Source organism: Tenrec ecaudatus, chromosome 1 (genome assembly GCF_050624435.1).
Source record: "Tenrec ecaudatus isolate mTenEca1 chromosome 1, mTenEca1.hap1, whole genome shotgun sequence".
NCBI classification, from domain to species: Eukaryota; Metazoa; Chordata; class Mammalia; order Afrosoricida; family Tenrecidae; genus Tenrec; species Tenrec ecaudatus.
This window is the reverse complement of record NC_134530.1, coordinates 66,862,342-66,881,801: the sequence shown is the minus strand read 5'-3', so window position 1 is coordinate 66,881,801 and position 19,460 is coordinate 66,862,342. Positions and strand designations below refer to the sequence as shown.

General features: G+C 45.1%; 1 protein-coding gene across 1 annotated transcript in view; it reads right to left on the bottom strand.

Annotated features, from left to right (window-relative positions):
- Positions 1-18,852, bottom strand: part of RIMKLA (ribosomal modification protein rimK like family member A) — a 33,699-nt gene extending 14,847 nt beyond the window's left edge. The window contains exons 1-2 of the mRNA XM_075539389.1: positions 18,690-18,852; positions 1,160-1,390 (exon numbers count right to left, since the gene is read on the bottom strand). Coding sequence (XP_075395504.1) covers positions 1,160-1,390; positions 18,690-18,852 — 394 coding nt within the window. The remainder of the gene's footprint in view (positions 1-1,159; positions 1,391-18,689) is intronic.
- Between the last annotated feature and the right edge of the window lie 608 nt (positions 18,853-19,460).

Below are 19,460 nucleotides of genomic sequence, written 5' to 3'. Positions count from 1 at the left end.
TGTGCTGTAATTGAGTTGATTCCTATTCATAGTGATCCTATAGGGTAGAATAGAATTGCCCCTGTGGAACAAAGGATGCTTATAGAATTTAGTAGAACTGACTCTTTGGGTTTCTAAACGTATAAATCTTTAAGAGAGCAGAAAGCCTCTTTCTTCTCCCAAAGAGTGGTGGGTGGTTTTGAACTGCTGGTCTTTCAGATATCAGCCCGACACATAATCCATTATGGTACCAGGACTCCTCTTGCTTTGTAAGATTTTGTATGTGTTGCTTTCTGCTTAGACTGCCCTCTCTCCCCTTACGTATCTGGATAGTTTCAGTTAGTCTGGATAGTATCTCTTTTTGGAAGACTCCCTCTATTGACTATTTTCTAAACTGTGTTGTACCCTGACCACCATGCACTAACTCTCCCAGGGCATTTACTACACTGCACTGAAATGGCCTGGCTGTTTGCTGTGTTCTGCACCTACTGAACTGGGACTACCTTGAGTGTAGGGTTTCCTTATTATACTAGTAAGATACCCAAAGGCTAGTATGGTGATTGGTACGCGGTGTCTGCCTGATAAATAGTTATTGATTGAAAGAAACAGGAATGGAAATAGCAATACCAGAGGGTAGGGGAAAGGGAGAGGGAGGAGGGGAGGAAGGAGGAACTCATCACAACGATCGACACATAACTACTACCACCACCACCACCCCTTTCAGGGGGATGAACAACAGAAACCATGGGGAAGGGAGACCAAGGTCAGTGTATTATATTAAAAAAATAATAATAATTCATAATTTATCAAGGGGTCACGGGGGGCGGGGAAGGGAGGGGAAAAAAGAAGAGCTGATACCAAGGGCTCAATAGAAAGTAAATGTCAAGAAAAGAATGATGGCAACATATGTACAAATATGCTAGAAACAATTGATGCATAAAGTGTTATACGAACTATAAGAGCCCCCAATAAAATGATTTTAAAATATTAAAAAGAAAGAAAGAACCAAAGGCATTTCAGATAGAGATAATGGCCATGGGGTAGACTCAAGATGCTGACTCATCTAAGATGAACAGAGTTTTATTAAAAAACAATGAGATGCTAAATGGTTTCTGGTGTGAGAAAACAGATGCAGGAGACTGGGAGCAGTAATTGATAACCTTATTTCAAGGAGACTTACCATAGGAGAATGTGTCTGGCATGGGGACCCCGTGTCCAGCCAGCTCTTGGAATGTCCAGAATTTGTTGATACAGTTTAAAATACTCTGTGGGCGGTTGACTAAGCGGCAGCCCAGCTTCTCCAGGTGTCTCAAGACGGTGATGTCACTGTCTGATTGCACCGAGGGTGTGGATACCCGTACCAGCACCACATCTGGGAAAGTGGTGAGGGCCTTCTGGTTCAGCTGCAGTCCTGCAACCGAATGACAGACGTGAGATCTGGGCTTGCCCATTCCTCAAGAACAAGCCCATCCTGTTGTCACACGAATACTGTCAACCATGCTCACCAAACAAATGTGCCCAGCATGATCCTGAGGAAACAGAAAGGACTGAATAAGTGGGGGTGGTGACAGTAGCATGTCAAGGCTAAACCACACTAGAAGAATCCGCAGGAGATAATACAGGCTAGCACCTTCCTTCTATGTAGATCAGGAGGCTAAAGATTTAACTAAAAGGATATAGTATAGATCACTGAAGAATCTGTTAGACCCTTTAATGTCATAACCTTAGAAAGCCTATCTAACTGAAATTATGTAACCATTTTATAAGGTTGTTATACCCACAAACTGATAAATTATGCATTATGATCTCAGTGATCCAAGTAGAAATGGATTAGAAAAGGTTAGAAGGAAATCTATGAATATTTTAATTGTGGATAAAGGATTATAGGTACTTCCTTTTCTATATTTTCAACTTGTTTGTATTTAAAAACAAATTAACTTTACAATAATAACAAAATTTAAAATTCATATAACAAAAACAAATTCATTAATCAGTAAAATTAGAATGCATACAAAGACAGGTGGCCATGGGGTCTGTATTATACTTGGTGACCTGGGAGTAGAAGCTTGAAATAACACTCAGAGGAACAGGAGTACAGTCTCCAAATATCTGATGGGCTTCGTAGCCGAATTATTTGATTTGTCCTCTCCGGGAGATAGAGCTATCTGTAAGAGCAAGATTTTGCCTGTCTTAGTCACTGCTCCATCCCCAGCACGTACAGCAGAGTCTGGTGTGAGAGAAGCCCTTGTTAGTTTTGAATGGAATCCACAGGGAGCTAGATGTGGATTCAGCAAAAGTGAAACTTTTCTACTGCCTTAGGATAGAATGGGTCAAGGCTCATTAATCACTTGATAATTGTTCAGAAGCATTCATATCTCAAGTGGGTTCACAGCAACCGACTTGGCCCTTTTCAACCGTACACTGGATGATTCATATTACTCTAGGCATCTAAGATGCCCTCAGCATTTGGAGATGGACTGACAGAAACCGAGAAGAGGGTGAGGATGGCAATGAGAAGAGAATTCAGAGGGTTACATGGTCTGTGTTACCTAACTTGTAGCTGTTACTTGCCATCAAGTCAATTCCAACCCAGGGCAATTTCAAGGCTGTGAATTTTTTTAAAACTAGATCAACAGGCTTGTTTTCAGAGGTGCATCTGAGTGGGTTCAAACTACCAACCTTTTGGCTAGTAGTTGGGCATTTAACCATTTGCATTGAGTGAATTTACATCCAGGGAATCTCTAAATGCTCTAAAGAAACCTTTTAAATCCCAATTTACAGAACCACCTTTTTTCAGTCCTTAATCTAAATCATCTCCTGTTTCATACCTGATACATCATATAATCACTGAATTCCAAGAAGCAAAACAAAATACTAATGAAGTTACAATCTCCCCACTGGGGAGAGATACTATCAGTAGAAAAGTGCTGAAAGTGAACAAGCAAAACAAAACAAAAAACATGCTCTCCTGATTCTAAGAGATGCTTCACTGATTTAAAAAAGGACGGTGGGCCGAGGGGCCGCCGTGACCACTGGGATGCTTCTGTGGGGAACCTGAGGAGCAGGTACATCACTCTTATCTTCACGTTGCCTTTAGAAAATGGTGTCATTTGTATATGCTTTAATTGTTTTTGAGAAATGCTATCATTACTCACAATCCCCCGGAGAAAAAAGCCCTTAAAGGTTGTAAAAAAGATGTCCTATACAGTATCCTCAAAATTGCTAAGAAAGAAAGAGAAAATCATCAGTTGTTGACAATTGTGAGTAAATACAGAACACTGGGCGGGGCGAGGGAGGGAAGCAATAGCTTAGGACATTACATAATGAGGCCGTGTAGGCAGCGATGCTTTGACAACCACACCCCCCCACACACATTTGTGAGGCACTGGCACTTGTCTTGCACGAGCATGCCACTGAGCAAGGTAAGGTAATTCATGGAGGTTTTTATTTTACCACGGGATGAGGTAAATGGCAGTGCGACCGAACAGTGACCTTGAGAAATGAGAAGGAGCTTTCATATCCCAATGTAAGACCCCAGACAGACAGTTAAACTTCTACACGGGGAAAACACAAAGAAATCAATCATTTCTGGAAATACCAACAACAAGGGGACGGAGACAGTTCAGCCTCAACAAGCGGATTCACAGAGACCTAGAGAATCTTACCGGGACTGCGTCTCTCTTCTCCAAAGGTAAATCTTTGGGCCGGTTCATTCCGACTGAGCCCTCTGATAAATGAAGAATGGAATGGGTTAAAGGGCAGCCTGAGAGGCTCCATCCAGCAGTTAGACAGATTGGTCCCTGGCGTTTGGCTGCCTGTCCAGCCTTGTGCAGGCAGATTCAGAGAAACATCTGCAGGATTGATTGCACCTTTCCCCACCAACATTGCTGTGAGGAGCATCTTGACTTGCCTGGTAATTCCTGTTCCTCATCCCCCCCGCTGCACTTCCAGAAACAGTAGGCAAGAAGTTGCCACTCACCATGCATGACCTTAGTGGCCATTCCACACAGCCATGGTCAAGAACTTGGGTCTGCTGCTGATCCCTGGCAAACTTGTCTGTGAATTCGGGGGGCCTTGAACCATGGAAATAATCTGTATTCCCTATCCCCATTTGCATCTCCTGTCAGGAAAGGACCTGATAAACAAGGATGGAGTGTGATGGTGTCACTCTTCCCAGGAGGCTTAACATCTCCATTACAATCAACAGACCTCAAGCCAAGGGAAGAGTGGGTGGAGGGATGGCAGAAGGAGGGCAGGGTTGAAAGCCCACAACTAGGGGCTCTTGCCCTCAAATAACAAGGAACTTCCTGTCCTCATGGGCAATGCCTTGAGCAGAAAACAAAAAATTCAAAGCACATCTTCCTGTTTTTCAGCAAGGAGAGAAAATCTGGTAAGTGCAATTCTGTTATGAAAGAGAGCAGGAGGGACAGAGGATGGAGACAGAGTGGGAAGGTGGGAGGGAGAGTGAGATATGAAAGAGAGGGAGAAAAACAGAGGGGCAGAAGAAGGAAGAAAGAAGCACAAAACACCTTCCCAGACTACTGGATTGGGATGTATGTTTATTCACAAACATTTTTTTTAGACTATAATGACCAGGCAAGTCAACAGTAGACAGCAGTGGGGAAAAGACCAATAGGTGGCCTTCACGGAATCCATGTCGGGAAGCCAAAACACTATTTTCAGTAGATTACTTAAAAAGGAATCATCTATTTTCATGGCTAATTGTGTTCTGATTTCTTTCGGAACTTACTGTTTGTATTTGGGGACATTTTATTGCATTAAAACCAAGATAGAGAAATGGGACAACTTTCCCCATCCCCCAACATTGTCTTCCCCACTTGCTATTGGTGGTTGTCAGGTGCCGGGAGATTGGGTCCCATTCATAGCAGCCCTGTGAACAGCAGGAGGAAGCCCTGCCGGTTGGTTCTGTGCTAGTCTCACAAGTGTTGCTTTGGGTGAGTCCAGTGTTGCAGCCCCTGGATCAGCCCATCTGGTGGCGGGTCTTCCTCTTTTTCACTTCCGTCACTTTCCAGAGCACGATGTCCTTCTCTAGAAACCGGGCCCTCCTGAGAACAAGGTCCGTAGTACCTGAGATAAAAGTGTGCTAGCCTCACTGTGATGGAGCATGCTGGCTGTACGGCTTTCGAGCTAGATTGACTTGTTGTTCTGGCACTTCAAGGTAGAGTCCATATTCCTTGCCAACCCCAGAACCCAAAGGCCTCGATTTTGCGTCCGTCTTCCTTATCCACTGGGCAGCTTTGACACGCATCTGCGGTGGGCGGAAACAGCATGGCGTGGATTCAGTGAAGGGAAAGGCTATGGCACTCCAGCTGAGTGCTTGTGCATGAAGCAGCTGAGCTATGCACTTCATAAGAAAGGGCAGAGAAACAGCTTCCAAAAATGTTGTAAAGTTTTAAAAAGTACGCACTGCTTGCAGTCAACACACCAATGGATGGAACCAAACGCGTGGATAATACAGAAGTGGGCTGAATTCAGGTTTGAGTCAGCAAGCCTTCTTAATGAGCAGCTGCCATGTTGTAGGTGCTTTGCTGAGGAAGTTTCACACACACTAGTCCACTGAAATCAGCAGCACCATACGGAGCCCTGCACAGACTTGCGTGTAAATGTCTCTGCATTTACACGAAGCTGATGTGCAACACGATCACCCTCCCAACTTGGGTGCACAAGTGCACACATCTCACCCTGATTTCGCAGCCACAACAGAACTTCAACACAAAACGGGTTTCAAAACTCCTGAGAAAAACCTTCACGTACAAAGAAAGTGGCAGACAGAGGAAACAGCAAGCAGGCGTAGCGTGATAGCAGAGAAAGAGCTCGCGTTGGCAGCTTTGAAATGCATTCTATTATAGCAGGCTCATGTCACTGTGGCTGTACTGAGCTCTCAAAGTTGTCAGAAAGGAATCAATACCATAAATACAGTAAGTGGATAGCCCGTTTGGCGCTTCACATTATCACGCGGTGTTGAGAGACGTGCTCTCTGAAACAGGATCTGGCTCCGAGTTTACCCTAGTTTCCCTCCACCCTGCCTGCTCCCTCTCGGTTTTTTTTATAAGGATGTTATCAGTCTTAGCAAGGAGATGCTGTTGCCACTCCTCGCCCTTTCCAAGTCCTTTGCTATCGTGCCCAGAGACATCTCACCATGGCCTCTTTAAAAGCCACAGTCATGATGTGGTCACCTTCTCTTTTCACCAGCTGTTATTTTGAGGCGATTTCATTCAAGTCAACTGTATTGAACTTTTGGTATCTGCAGTACAGTTAGACACCCGATTAGACCGGAGAGACAACTAGGAAGTCTCTGCCCTCCAGGAGCTTAAAGTCTCCTTATGGAGAAAGAGAAACACACAGTCTCATATCCATTCACTCAACGCACTTATTTTTAACATTTTTAAAGTTGTTGTTAGTTGCCATCAACTCAGCTCTGACCCATAGCTGACTATGCACAGCAGAACGAAACCCTGCAGGATCCTTCCTGGACCATCCTCACAATTGTTCCTGTGCCTGAGCCCATTGATACAGCCGCTGTGTCAGTCCATCTCATGGAAGGTTTTCCTCTTCTGCTGCCCTCCCACTTTACCAATTGTGATGTCCTTTTCTAGGGACGGGTCTCTCCTGAAAATATGGACAAAGTATGTAAGACGAAGTCTTGCCTCTGAGGAGCACTCTGGCCTTACTTTTTCCAACACGGATTTGTTTGTCCTTTGGCAGTCCGTGGTACTTTCAATGTTCTTCTTCAGCAACATCATTCAAATGCATCCATTCTTCTTCGTCTTCCTTATTCAATGTCCAAGTTTCCTATGTGACGCGATGGAGAATACCTTGGCTTGGGTCGAGAACACTTTAGTCCTCACAGGAACATCCTTGCTTTTCAAAACTCTAACGAGACCTTGTGCAGCAGATTTACCAAATGCAGCTCATCTTTTCTCTCTTGACGGCTGCTTCATGAGCATTGATGGTGGATTCAAGCAAGACAAAATCCTTGACAACTTTAATCTCTTCTCCATTTATCATGACGGTATGGAATTTGTTTTCATTACATGAAGTTGTAATCTATACTGAAGGCAAGCAAGGTTGTATCATCTGCATATTGCAGTTTGGTAATAAACCTTCCTTCAATCCTGATGCCACATTCTTCTTCATATAGGCCAGCCTCTCTGATGATTTGCTCAGCATATAGACTGAATAATATGGTGAGAGAATACAACCCTGACGCACACCTCTCCCGATTTTAAATCATGCAGTGTGCCCTTGTTCTGTTCACACAACTACCTCTTGATCCACGTACAAGTTCCTACTGAGCACAGTGAAGTGTTCTGGAATGCCCATTCTTCTCAAGGTCATCCATGGTTTATTATGGTCCACACAGTCTAATGCCTTTGCATAGTCAGTGAAACACAAGTACACATTCTGGTGTTCTCTGCTTTGATCCTAGAGCCATCTGACATCAGCAATGATATCCCTTGTTCCATGCCCTCTTCTGAATCTGGCCTGAACCTCTTGTAGCTCCCTGTCAATGTACTACTGTACTACAGTGTACTACTGCCACCATTGTGGGATGCTCTTCAGCAAAATTTTACTTGTGTGCACTATCAATGATATTGCTCTATATTTGAGCATTCTGTTGGGTCAGTTGTCTTTGGAATGGGCACAAATATGGATCTCTTCCAGACAGTTTTCCAAGTAGCTCTCTCCCAAATTTCCTGTCATAAACGAGTGAATGCTTCCAGTGTTTCTTCAGCTTACTAAAACATTTCCTGAAGCTTGCTTTCAGCCTATGCATTCAGTGTAGTTTGAATGTCTTCTTTCAGTACCATTGGTTCTTGCTCATATGCTGCCTCCTGAAACGGTGGAATGCCGACTAGTTCATTTTGGTCCAGTGACTCTGTGTCTTCTTTCCATCTTCTCTTGATGCGACCTGCATCATTCAGTGTTTTGCCCATAGAATCCTTCAAGATTGCAACTTTAGGCTGGGACCTTTTTTCCCCTTCAGTCCTTTCGGTTTCCAGTATGCTGAGCATATTCTTCCCTTTGGGTTTTCTCTCTAGGTCTTCACGTGTCATATATTTGGCTTTGTCTTCTCCTGCTGCCCTTTGAAAATTTCTCTTCTGATGTCATAGTTTCTTCCATTTGCTTTAGCTACTCAACAACTTAGAGCAATTTTTCAATGTTTCTTCTGATATCCAGCTTGATCTTTTCTTTTCTTTCCTTCAATTTTCTCTTCAGTGACCCTTACTTTCTTCATGAATGATGGTCTTGATGCCCTCCAACAGCCCATCAGGTCTCTGTCATGAGTGCTCAATGTGCCAAACTTGTTCTTGAGGTTTTCTTAAAATTCAGAGGGGATAGACTGCTTTTAGTAACTTTACAAGTTTCTTTAGAATTCAGAACACCACTTGATCCATATTTGTACCCATTTCAAAGAAAGGTGGCCCAACAGAATGCTCAAATGATAGACAATCTCATTAATATCGCATGCCAGTAAAATTTTGCTGAAGAGCATCCAACAATGGTGGCAGTAGTACACTGTAGTACAGTAGTACATTGACAGGGAGCTACAAGAGGTTCAGGCCAGATTCAGAAGAGGACATGGAACAAGGGATATCATTGCTGATGTCAGATGGCTCTAGGATCAAAGCAGAGAACACCAGAAGAATGTGTACTCGTGTTTCACTGACTATGCAAAGGCATTAGACTGTGTGGACCATAATAAACCATGGATGACCTTGAGAAGAATGGGCATTCCAGAACACTTCACTGTGCTCAGGAGGAACTTGTACGTGGATCAAGAGGCAGTTGTGTGAACAGAACAAGGGCACACTGCATGGTTTAAAATCGGGAGAGGTGTGCGTCAGGGTTGTATTCTCTCACCATATTATTCAGTCTATATGCTGAGCAGATCATCAGAGAAGTTGGCTTATATGAAGAAGAAATGTGGCATCAGGATTGGAAGAAGCCTTATGAATAACTGCAATATGCAGGTGATATGACCTTTGCCGAAAGCAACGAGACTTGAAACACTTATGAAAATCACACCACAGCTTTCCATGTTTCCACCTTAACAAACAAAAATCTTCACAACTGGACCAGTAAACATCATAACACAGGCAGAAAAGAATGAAGTTATTAACTATTTCATTTTACTTGGATCCACCATCAATGCCTATGAAAACAGCAGTCAAGAAATCAAATGCTGATCTCCCTTGTTTTTTTAAAAATAATTTTATTGGGGGCTCGTATAGCTCTTATCATAATCCATTGTCAAGCACATTTGTACATATGCTGCCATCATAATTTTAAAGCATTTTCTTTCTACTTGAGTCCTTAGTATCAGCTCATCTCCCCCCACCCCCTTCCTGCCCCTTCATGAACCCTGGACAACTTAAAAAAATTATTTTTCATGTCTTATATGGACCGCTGTTTCACTTCACCCATTTTTCTTTTGTCCCGCCCCCTGGGCGGGACGTTATATGTAGAACTGATCTTTTTGACCCGTTTAAAAGTTGTTTCAATTTTTTAAAAAAGCAAAGGGGAAATACATGTGGAATTTGCCTTGGGTAAATCCACTCTGATCGTAGACCAAGGATATGAACAGCTTTGCTATCATACGGAGCTCACTGGAAAGTAAATCACTGCAGATACCAAATAAATAGCTTAAGTTTTAACCTAATTTTTGACCCCTAGTGAATTTATTCTATTTTTTAATATTATCTGCTTTCTTTTCTATTGAAGTTTTTTTGTCTATTTTGCTATTGTTGTTTTTGTTTGTTTTTCTGTTTATGAAATACAGGGCAGGTAAATGTATAGAGATAGTAACTGGATTAATGGTTTCTTGGGGAGAGGTTGGGGGAAATGGGGCGCTAATAACAATGAGTACAACAATGAAGAAAATGTATAATTGACTGTGGTAATGATTGTTCACATCTGATTGATATGATTAAACTACTGAATTATATGATATGTGGGCTATATGGCAATAAAACTTAAAAAAAAGAAATCAAATGCCATATTGCATTTGGCAAAGCTGCTAAAAAAGACCTCTTTAAAGTGCTAAAAAGTGAAGATGTCACTTGTAGGGCAAAGCTACCCAAGCCTTAATATTTTCAGTCATCTCACATACATGCAAAAGCTGAACAATGAATACAGAAGACCAAAGAAGAATGAATGTCTTCGAACTGTGGTGTTGGGGAAGAATGTTGAATATAACATGGACCTGACAAATGATGGAACAAATCTGTCTTGGAAGAAATACAGCCAGATTCTGCTCCTTAGGAGTGAGGACAGCAAGACGGCACCTCACTGTGTTTGCTCAGGAAACGGTATCAGGAGGCGGCAGCTCCTGGAGGAGATCATGCTTGGGAGAGCATGACCTTTCCCTGCCTGGGTCTGCTGAGAAGGTGCGGGAAGATACGAAGAGGATTCCCCTGTAAGTAATTGTGAGCAGGCTTCCCTGCAATGTCATCCTGCTGCAGATAAATGGGCGGGTGAGTGAAAGAGGGGAATCTCAGTACGCTGGATGGACAGAGTGGCCGTAGCAATCGGCTCAAGGAGAGCACAGTTAGGGGATGGTGCCAGACTGGGCAGTGTCTCGTTCAGGTGTACCCCAGGTCCCACGAGGCAGAATTGACCTGGAGACACCTAACAACAAGAGCAAGTTTGCCCTCCCTTTGAAATCACTGAACCATCCCCAACTTGCCAACAAGTCGTCATCACAGTCACTTTCATTTGCAGCATGTGCAGGTTTTAAATCACTGAAAGTGTCCAGCTTTTGTTTACACTAAAGTCAGGCCATCCAGTGCTTGACACACTGGATGGATAGATGGATTATGATAAGAGTTATACGAGCCCCCAACAAAATGATTTTTTAAAAAGAACTGTACAAGTGTCCAGCAGTCGTGACTTTTCTATAAATCTCACTCAAAGACACACAGGAATAGTCTCATTAGTAACTCAGGGCCTGCCTTTATTTGGAAGGGTATTTCACTGAACCATCCCCAACTAATCCTATTGGAAAAAGGGTTTTTCTTTTAAATTAATGATATGGTACAAGTGAGGGGTGGAAAAGGAGCAGAAGAGAAACAGAGAGACACGTACTATGAAGAGAGAAGCCACGTGGGCATCCTCAGAGCCAGGGCACAGGAAGGAACCTAGGAACACCTGGGCATCCCACACGGAAGGAACTGACAGGGCTTCATTCCGACTTTTAACCTTCAGAACGGTACAAGACCAACGGCTGGGATTTGGGGGTATTTGTGGTATTTGTGTTGCAACAGCACTACACAACTAGGACAGCAAGGCACAACATCTCTCTGCACCTCAATTTCTTCTTCTGCACAATGAGAGGACTTCAGAACTTTGCAAATGTTCCCTCTTTCCCACTTGCCACACCAGCATGATCTATCTTGCAACTAGCAACACAAAACTCCACCTGTCCTTTATCCCTGTTCACACCAGTCGTATGAGTTCAGGCTCCAATGGCACACAATTCCCCTGGTCTCTAGATCCCATAGAGCTCTGGCACAGCCCGTTCCAGTTCCACCATCTACTCCTTCCACCTCTACTGGGCCCACTGGAGCTCGCATTCAATGGGGAGCCAATCCCCCAAGCCTTTTCTTTCCCATTTCCCTCTGATCCAACTGAATCCTGGTTCTCTCCATACGGCTTCATTTTCCCATTGTGGCTGTTTTCTCTGCCTCACAACTTGGATGATAGGACACCGGCATAGAAAAGACATCCTCCTTGCTCTCAGTGCTCCGTGAAGACTCTTTCCCCCTCTCTTCCCCCTACAACGCTCAGCTTTGACTCGCAGGTCATCCGCCTACACTCCACTCCCAGTGCAAGTCATGTGGGGGCCCAGAATCACTCTGCTTCTGTCCTGAACTCCTTAAGCTTTAGTTCCTGCCTCATTGATTCTCTCTCATGGCGTCATGAACAAAAGTGATTTCAACACCTTTATTTATTATCCTCCCAAAGCCCTGGCCTCTCCATTTCTTAATCTTTCTTCTAACGATCTTGCCCACCACCCCAATCAGTGATTTTCTGGACATTATGCAATTGGCATAATTTCATTCTCCACCCATCATCTCCTATATGTCCACTTCCTCCTCTGATACCCTAAATCCAACAGTACTTTGATCTCACCAGGAATTACCATGAGTTAGACTCAATCAACAGGGCCTTCCCAGCCATAATCCCTTATGAAATAATGTTGGATTTCACATGCCTGGGCTTGTGGTCCTATTATGGAGGACATTATCTGCTAACAGGAATGGGATGAGATTGAGTTATGACCTTAGTAGAGGGTATGAATTGGACCACACTCTTTGTTTAATGATTGTCTTAGTTACTATTACTTACAATGGCTGTAAGGAATTATATGCTACAGCTGAGAGAACGAAAACTTTCTGGAGTGGCCTGGGGCAAAGCCTGACTAATTCAAAATAGTAGGAAGCCAATGCCCACTGGAAACATCAGAGGCCCCAGATCAAATATATAAGATACAGTCTAAGGGTAGAGAACAGATTTTAACATGTAGGTGAAATCTGATTGCACCATGTGCCTCCCACCAAATGGCCTTTCCCTGGCAGGGGTCTGGTGAGAAGGTGGGGGAACACACTGATCAGATTCGGCTGGGAGTAACTGTGAACAGGATTCCCTGCAATACCATCTTGCTGTATATCAAATGAGTCCACGGGGGAGCTGGGTGGTGTGATCTCATCACCAGCCAAGAGTCAGGAGTGGAGTGGATCCTCTGGCCCCAGCATCTGGCTTACCCCTGACTGGCCTTTGGGTTTTGGACTGAGTAGCACCCACCACTGCATGAGACTTTTCCTCAGGCTTTCGTGAGTTTGGTGGGACACTGCAGCGACTCCCAGAACCCAGAGATGTCAAGGACTGTACTCAAGGAGGAATGGGTGGAGGGTGGAGTAGATTGATACCTTTTGAGAGGTGGATTAAAAAAAAAAAACTTTTATTGGAGGCTCTTACATCTCCCATCACAATCCATACATTCATCCATTGCGTCTAGCACATTTGTTCATATGCTACCATCATTTTCAAAGCATTTTCTTTCTACTTGAGCCCTTGATATCAGCTCCTTTCCCCCTCCCTCCTCGCCTCCTCCCTCATGAACCCTTGATAAGTTATAAATTATTATTTTCATATCCCACATGGTCCTGTTGCCCTTTACCCACTTTTCTGTTGTTCCTCCCCCTGGAAGGGGGTTATACATTGATCTTTGTGATCAATTCCCCCTTTTTCCCCCCACCCTCCCCTAATCCTCTTGGTATCTCTATTGTTGTTGTTGGCCCTGAGGGGTTTATCTATCCTGGATTCCCTGTGTTGTGGGCTCTTATCTGTATCTATCAGGGTGCATGTTTTGGTCTAATCCGATTTGTAAGGTAGAATTGAGGTCATGCTAGTGGGGGGAAGGAAGCATTAAAGATCTAGAGGAAAGTTGTTTGTTTCATCAGTGCTATCCTGCACCCTGACTGGCCCATCTCTTCCTTATGACCCTTCTGTGAGGGGATGTCCAATTGTCTACAGATCGGCTTTGGGTCTCCACTCCATGCCTGATACCTGATCCCATCGACACCTCATGATTACACAGGTTGGTGTGCTTCTTCCATGTGGGCTTTGTTGCTTCTCAGCTAGATGGCTGCTTGTTGCTTGTTTATCTTCAAGCCTTTAAGACCCCAGGCGCTAAATCTTTTGATAGCCAGGCACTATCAGTTTTCTTCACCACATTTGCTTATGCACACATTTTTTTCTTCAGCAATCATGTCAGGAAGATGAGCATCACAGAATGCCGGATTATTACACTAAAGTGTCCTTGTGTTGAGGGAGTACTTGAGTGGAAGCCCAATGTCCATCTACAACCTTAATTCTTAACATATAGATTATAATTACATAGATCTAGTCCCCTCTCATTATATATAAATATATTTACATATGTATATGCCTGTCTTAGGTCTCTATAAATGTCCTTTGCCTCCTGGTTCTTTCCTCTATTTCCTTTTACTTTCCAGGAGAGGTGGATTTTTGAGACTTTTTCAATCTCCAACTCCTTAGGACTAGTCTGTATCAATTCTTATAAAAGAAAGTATTACCACACCATACATTGATCCTTCCATCTTTTCACTGTCACCAACGCCCTTCAGACCCTCGCTTCCCTTCTTATTTAAACTTATTTAAACTTCATGCTCAAGCACTCAATCACTCCCGTGCATGTAGATACACCTTCAAATCCCTGCACCTGGATTGTTGCATCATATTCATTTGGCTAAACCACAACCCTGGTGAAAGATCCAATTCGCTGCCTATTTTATGTGCCCTCCTGTACAATGCACATGTGTGAAGAAAAAACGCGAACCTGCAGATTTGTCTCAAAAGCCCTTTCAATGCTACCTGGCAATCGGATTATATTTCTCTGGTCTATTCACTGAACCTCAAACCCAGACAACTATTGTGTATTTTCTCTTCCCACCTCAAATCTTTACTACTTCCTCCTGTATTCCTACTCTCCCTCTGCCTGTTTCAATAAGAAAAATTAAAGCCATCAGAAAGAACGTCTGTGAGCTCTTCCTGTCACATCTACTCACCTGCACTATCCAGGTAATCTATCTTATTGTAATGATTCAACTGTCCACTGTTCAACTGCTCAGTGCTGCATCAGCCCTGTGGTCCATTGTGAGTCAGACCATTGTCACCCATAGGACTTTTACTGGCTTAGCCTGCTACAAGTCTGCTTGGCCTGGACACCAAGTCTTCCTTCCTAGCCCATCTTAGCCTGGAAACTCCACCGAAACCTATTCAGTGCCAGCAATACACCAACTTCTACATCATAGCAACACTCAAGATTGGTTCTGGCTGTACATGAGATACAGTGACTGAGCAGAGACCCCACACCTCCCCCAGGGAAAGTGAGAGTTCTAACACTGGGTCACCAATGCTGCATAAAGCCAGACTAAGGTGAAGCTGCTCAGGTAATAGGAGAGGTGTGCAGGGAAGGGACTGGGATAGGCAGGCGTAAGATAGTATGAAGAACATGGATGTTATTGAACTCCTCGGTAGTAAGAGAAGTGACCAGGGCATATGGAACGGGTAGAGATGACATGAAAAATGCCTGTGTGATGGCTGTACTCTTCCTACCAGGCAACTCTAACAAATATGGTGGAATTGTCATGGCAGCATCAACACATGGTTCAGAAATCTATGAGCAGGGCTTAGAGATGCTCTGAGGACCCCAATCCATGTGTTCTAGAACGCTACTTAACAAAGTGCATGAGGTGGCTCTAAACTAATGCTGAAAGCACAAATGAAACCTCCCACCCATCCTCAATGTCAGGCCAGTCTCGAGCTTTCATTCAGTGGGCCTGTGTGACGGAGTAGCCAGTCAGCAGTCATTCATTTGGAAGGATCATATGGCAGGTCCTAATACTGTCTCTCTGACCTTGCTACTCGTGCCGTATAACAGTGTTATTAGGAACCCAAGGTGTCACACACTGGTCTTTGGAAGAACAAGGTTAAAAACCTCTGAGACCAAGGTTAGTGTGGTACGTCTTCCTGCCAGGGCTTTCTTCCAAGTAGACTCTGTGAGAACTACTGTCTTGTAGCAGGCTCAGGTAGATTATTTCATCACGGAGACTTAGTAAAGGTCCTCCCCCACCAAAAAAATAGAAAACCTCTCCACCCAACACACACACACTTAAAAAATCCTATTCACCTCACCATGGCTGAAAAAAAACAAAAAGCAAATAAAAGGATTTCAGAACTTGGTGATTGAAAGAACCTGACCTAGAAACTACCGGATATACATGGTCACCAAGGTCTAGCTGTGACATGAAGGAAGGAGTGCTGAATCATTCTTCTCCTAAGAGGCCAATATAACACCTTCGTTTCCAGGTCAGGCTCATCTTATCTGAGTTTGTGACTATACAATTAAGTCAGTTAATTGTACAGGTTTGTGGCCGGTTAAAGGATTTCATTCTCACTAGGGAATCTATCCTCAGATAATGGCTCATCACAGACATTCACACATGCAGTCATGAGCTCCCAAGTACAGAAATCAATTATAAAAGTCTCATATGCATATTTTAATTAACCTTACATTTTAATGTTTTTTTTTCTCTTTTCTGGGTTGAATTCTTGACTCTTAGTGAACTCTTGACTCATAGTGACCCTACATGACAGAGTAGAATTTAAAAAAAAATCATTTCACCGGGGGCTCATACAGCTCTTGTCACAATCCATATATACATCCATTGTGTCAAGCACATTAGTACATATGAAACATTTTCTTTCTACTTGAGCCCTTGGTATCACCTCCTCTTCCACCCCTTCTCTCCACCATCCTCTCTCCCTTATGAACCCTTGATAATTTATAAATTATCGGGGTATTTTTTTATGTCTACTGCTATCTCCTTCACCCACTTTTCTGTTGTTTGTCCTTGTGGGAGGGGGTTATATGTCAATCACTGTGATTGGTTCTCCCCTACTTCTCCCAGCCCCCACCAATTTAATAGGAACAGACTACCCTGTATTTCTCCTGCACAGTGGCTGGTGGGTTTGAACTGGTGTATTAGAGCTTAAATTCTGAGCGTTCTGTTTTCAGGGGGTTATGGAGGACAGTGAAACCCCAGAATCCATTAGTAGAACATCACACAGATGAGCCTTCATTGAATTCCTTCAGATCCGTAACTAAGGATATAGATAATCCTGCCCATATGGCAAAAGGCATTTGGAAAGTTGATTACCTCCAGCCCTATCTAGCCAGGGGGCTTCCCTGGGTATGTTCTTGATGTACAGTACTGGGGGTGGGGGGGTGTCTCTGCATAGTCGTGAGTCATGCTCTATTAATTGTAGCCTGACTGCCTGATGGGAAGGCCCTGGACCAATCTTGTTAGCTCTATCTAATACATGGCTCCTTCTCACTTCGCGAGACCCGCCCACTTGTAGCAGTTGGAAATGTGTGACCATATCCTTGGTTCTGTGCTTTTATTGAACTAATCTCCTGACTGTGACTCCTGGGACGACATTGTGACCTTGCACTAATGGCCTCCTCAGCCTGATGATGTGCCCCTGTCTTTGTCCCTCTTACAACTTAATAAAGGCTCTCTTTACATTCTATTTGAGATTGAGTGCTCCTTTGCACCCTTCAAGTTTGGTTAGCAGGACTGACCCACTGTGCCACCTAGGGATTGTGACACAGGTGACCCACTGTGCCACCTAGGGTTCTAGGGATTGTGGTTAGTGACCTCAAAAAAGTCACTGTGAACTCACTGCCGACAGGTTGATTCCGACTTGTATATGACAGATTAGTGCTGCCCAAAGCGGTCCACTCTTTAATCTACCTTGCCACTTGCAGATCAAGATGAACACAATATAACAGATCATCACACATGAGTATGGTACTGAAACACAGACTCTTAGAGCGAGAGGACACTTCACCCCTAGTTTTACAAATGAGAAACGAGATTCAAAGCCACCGATCGAGTGACTTACCCAAAACAAAGCCAAAATATTTGTTAGCAGCAAAGAATCCAAATCTTTAGATTCTCAGAGACACCCTAAAGAACTCAGTTCTACAGCAACTAACTGTGAGGGGTTTTTGTCAATCAAGGATAGTAAAGATGGTCCTCTTCAGCTGGAAAGATACTGTTTTAGATTAAATGCAAGACACTAATGGTTATATGTCTACAACAGATACACAGTCTGATAGTCCCTTGGGAGGGTTTAGAAATAGTTATGGATGGAAGATCTGTAACTGAAACATTTAACCTGAAAACAGGTTGAAATCAAAACTTCATTTGTAAGTAGTTTATTCAGAATTTGGAGCCCCTTCCCCCACCAAAGAAAATGAACATATTGTTGAAATATTACGAATGGCGCACCCTAAACCAAATGCCTTGAAAGGCTAGATACGGGCAGGGGAGAAAGTACTGGGGAGGATTCAAAGAGCAAGGCAGGGGAGGAGTCCCAAATCATGAATCCCTGAGTCAGATTGCAGATTAAGGACAACTAAGAATCTTTAAAAACCACATTTAACCTGTTGAGATCAGGGTGACAGATGATAGCTAGGTCTTAGCTGTACGAGTTTCTTGGCTATAGCAGAGGACAGCTCAGTGAGGTCAGAGTGGTTTGTACCTGGAACCTTGGCTTCTCTGAGATGAGAAGTCAACTCTTTTCAAAGGACGAGGACACGTTAAAGAAACCCCACTCAAGGTTCAGTCTCGCACCAAAGACTTGACAGGGGATTCCAATGTGGTCAGATGTGTGCTCGCTTGTGGGCTGCTAGTTGTGCATTACTGATGCTTACACATTCCTGGAAGAGTGCTTTAAACGTTAGGTCTTAGTGGCAATTTTGTAGATTTTGTGGGGATTTCCTTAAATTCAAGAGTCTGATATGACAGGTTGGTTATCAATACAAGCAGACTTGACAAATTTGGGGGGGGGGGCAGTTGATTTTCCAGGTACATCCAGGTGACTTCAGGTAAATTTGAGTTTCTCACGAAACAAAGTGCCCTAAGTAAATCAAGTCACCTCTAGCAACGTGATCAGCTTTAGGTTTCCCCAACCTAAAGGGCAAACTGCTGGTACAAAGGGATGGCTAAGGGAGACCGGGGTGAGCGTGCCACTCGGTCGCCTCTCCGGGACGCTGGCACCCCTGTCCGCCCTCCGGGGCCTACCTCGCTCACCTAGGTGGCCTCCCACGACAGTGACGGCGATCTGGTCCATGAGCACGGCTCGGAAGCGCACGTCCTGCTCCGAGCAGCGCTGCCGGAGGGCGCGCAGGATCTGCACCTGCGGGTAGTCCTCGCGGATCCGGCGGTCCGTCAGGAACCACAGCTGGGAGCACATGGCGGCCGCTGGCTGCTCGGGGCCCCTCAGCGGCGCCCCCCGCGTCCTCCGGGGCCGCTCGCTCGCGCGCGCGGGCCGGCCAGCCGGCGACCCCGGCGAGCGCGCCGCTGCTCCGCTCGCGCCGTCCGCCCGCCGGGCGCCTCTGCAGCCCTGACCCAGCGAATCTGCCCGGCCGCCCCGCGCCGCCGCCCCGGGCCAGCCAATCAGCGCGCGGCAGCGGGCACGGGCGACCGCGCGGCCAGCTGCAGAGGTGGCTCCGCGGGCGGGCGGGCGGCGCCCAGGCGGGGCGGCGGGGCCGGGCCTGCTGCAGCCGGGGCACGCGGAGGGCCTCGGGGCCGCGGGCGCTGCAGGCCGGCAGCGGGGAGACTGAAGGCCACCCCACCCCGCCCCACGGCTTGGACCCCCCCGGGGGCGTGGCGCTGCCCGCCAGGGCGGAGCGGGAGGGGCCAGGGCCGCGGTCCAGAGGGATGGAAAGGATGCCAGGAGCAGACAGACTGTCCGCCGTGGGCAGCGCGGAGCGTCCCCATGATGGTCCAGAGCGATCGGAGGCTGGAGGCAGGGCCAGTGTCGGGACTCGGGGACATCCTAAGGTGGACCCCAGAAGATCT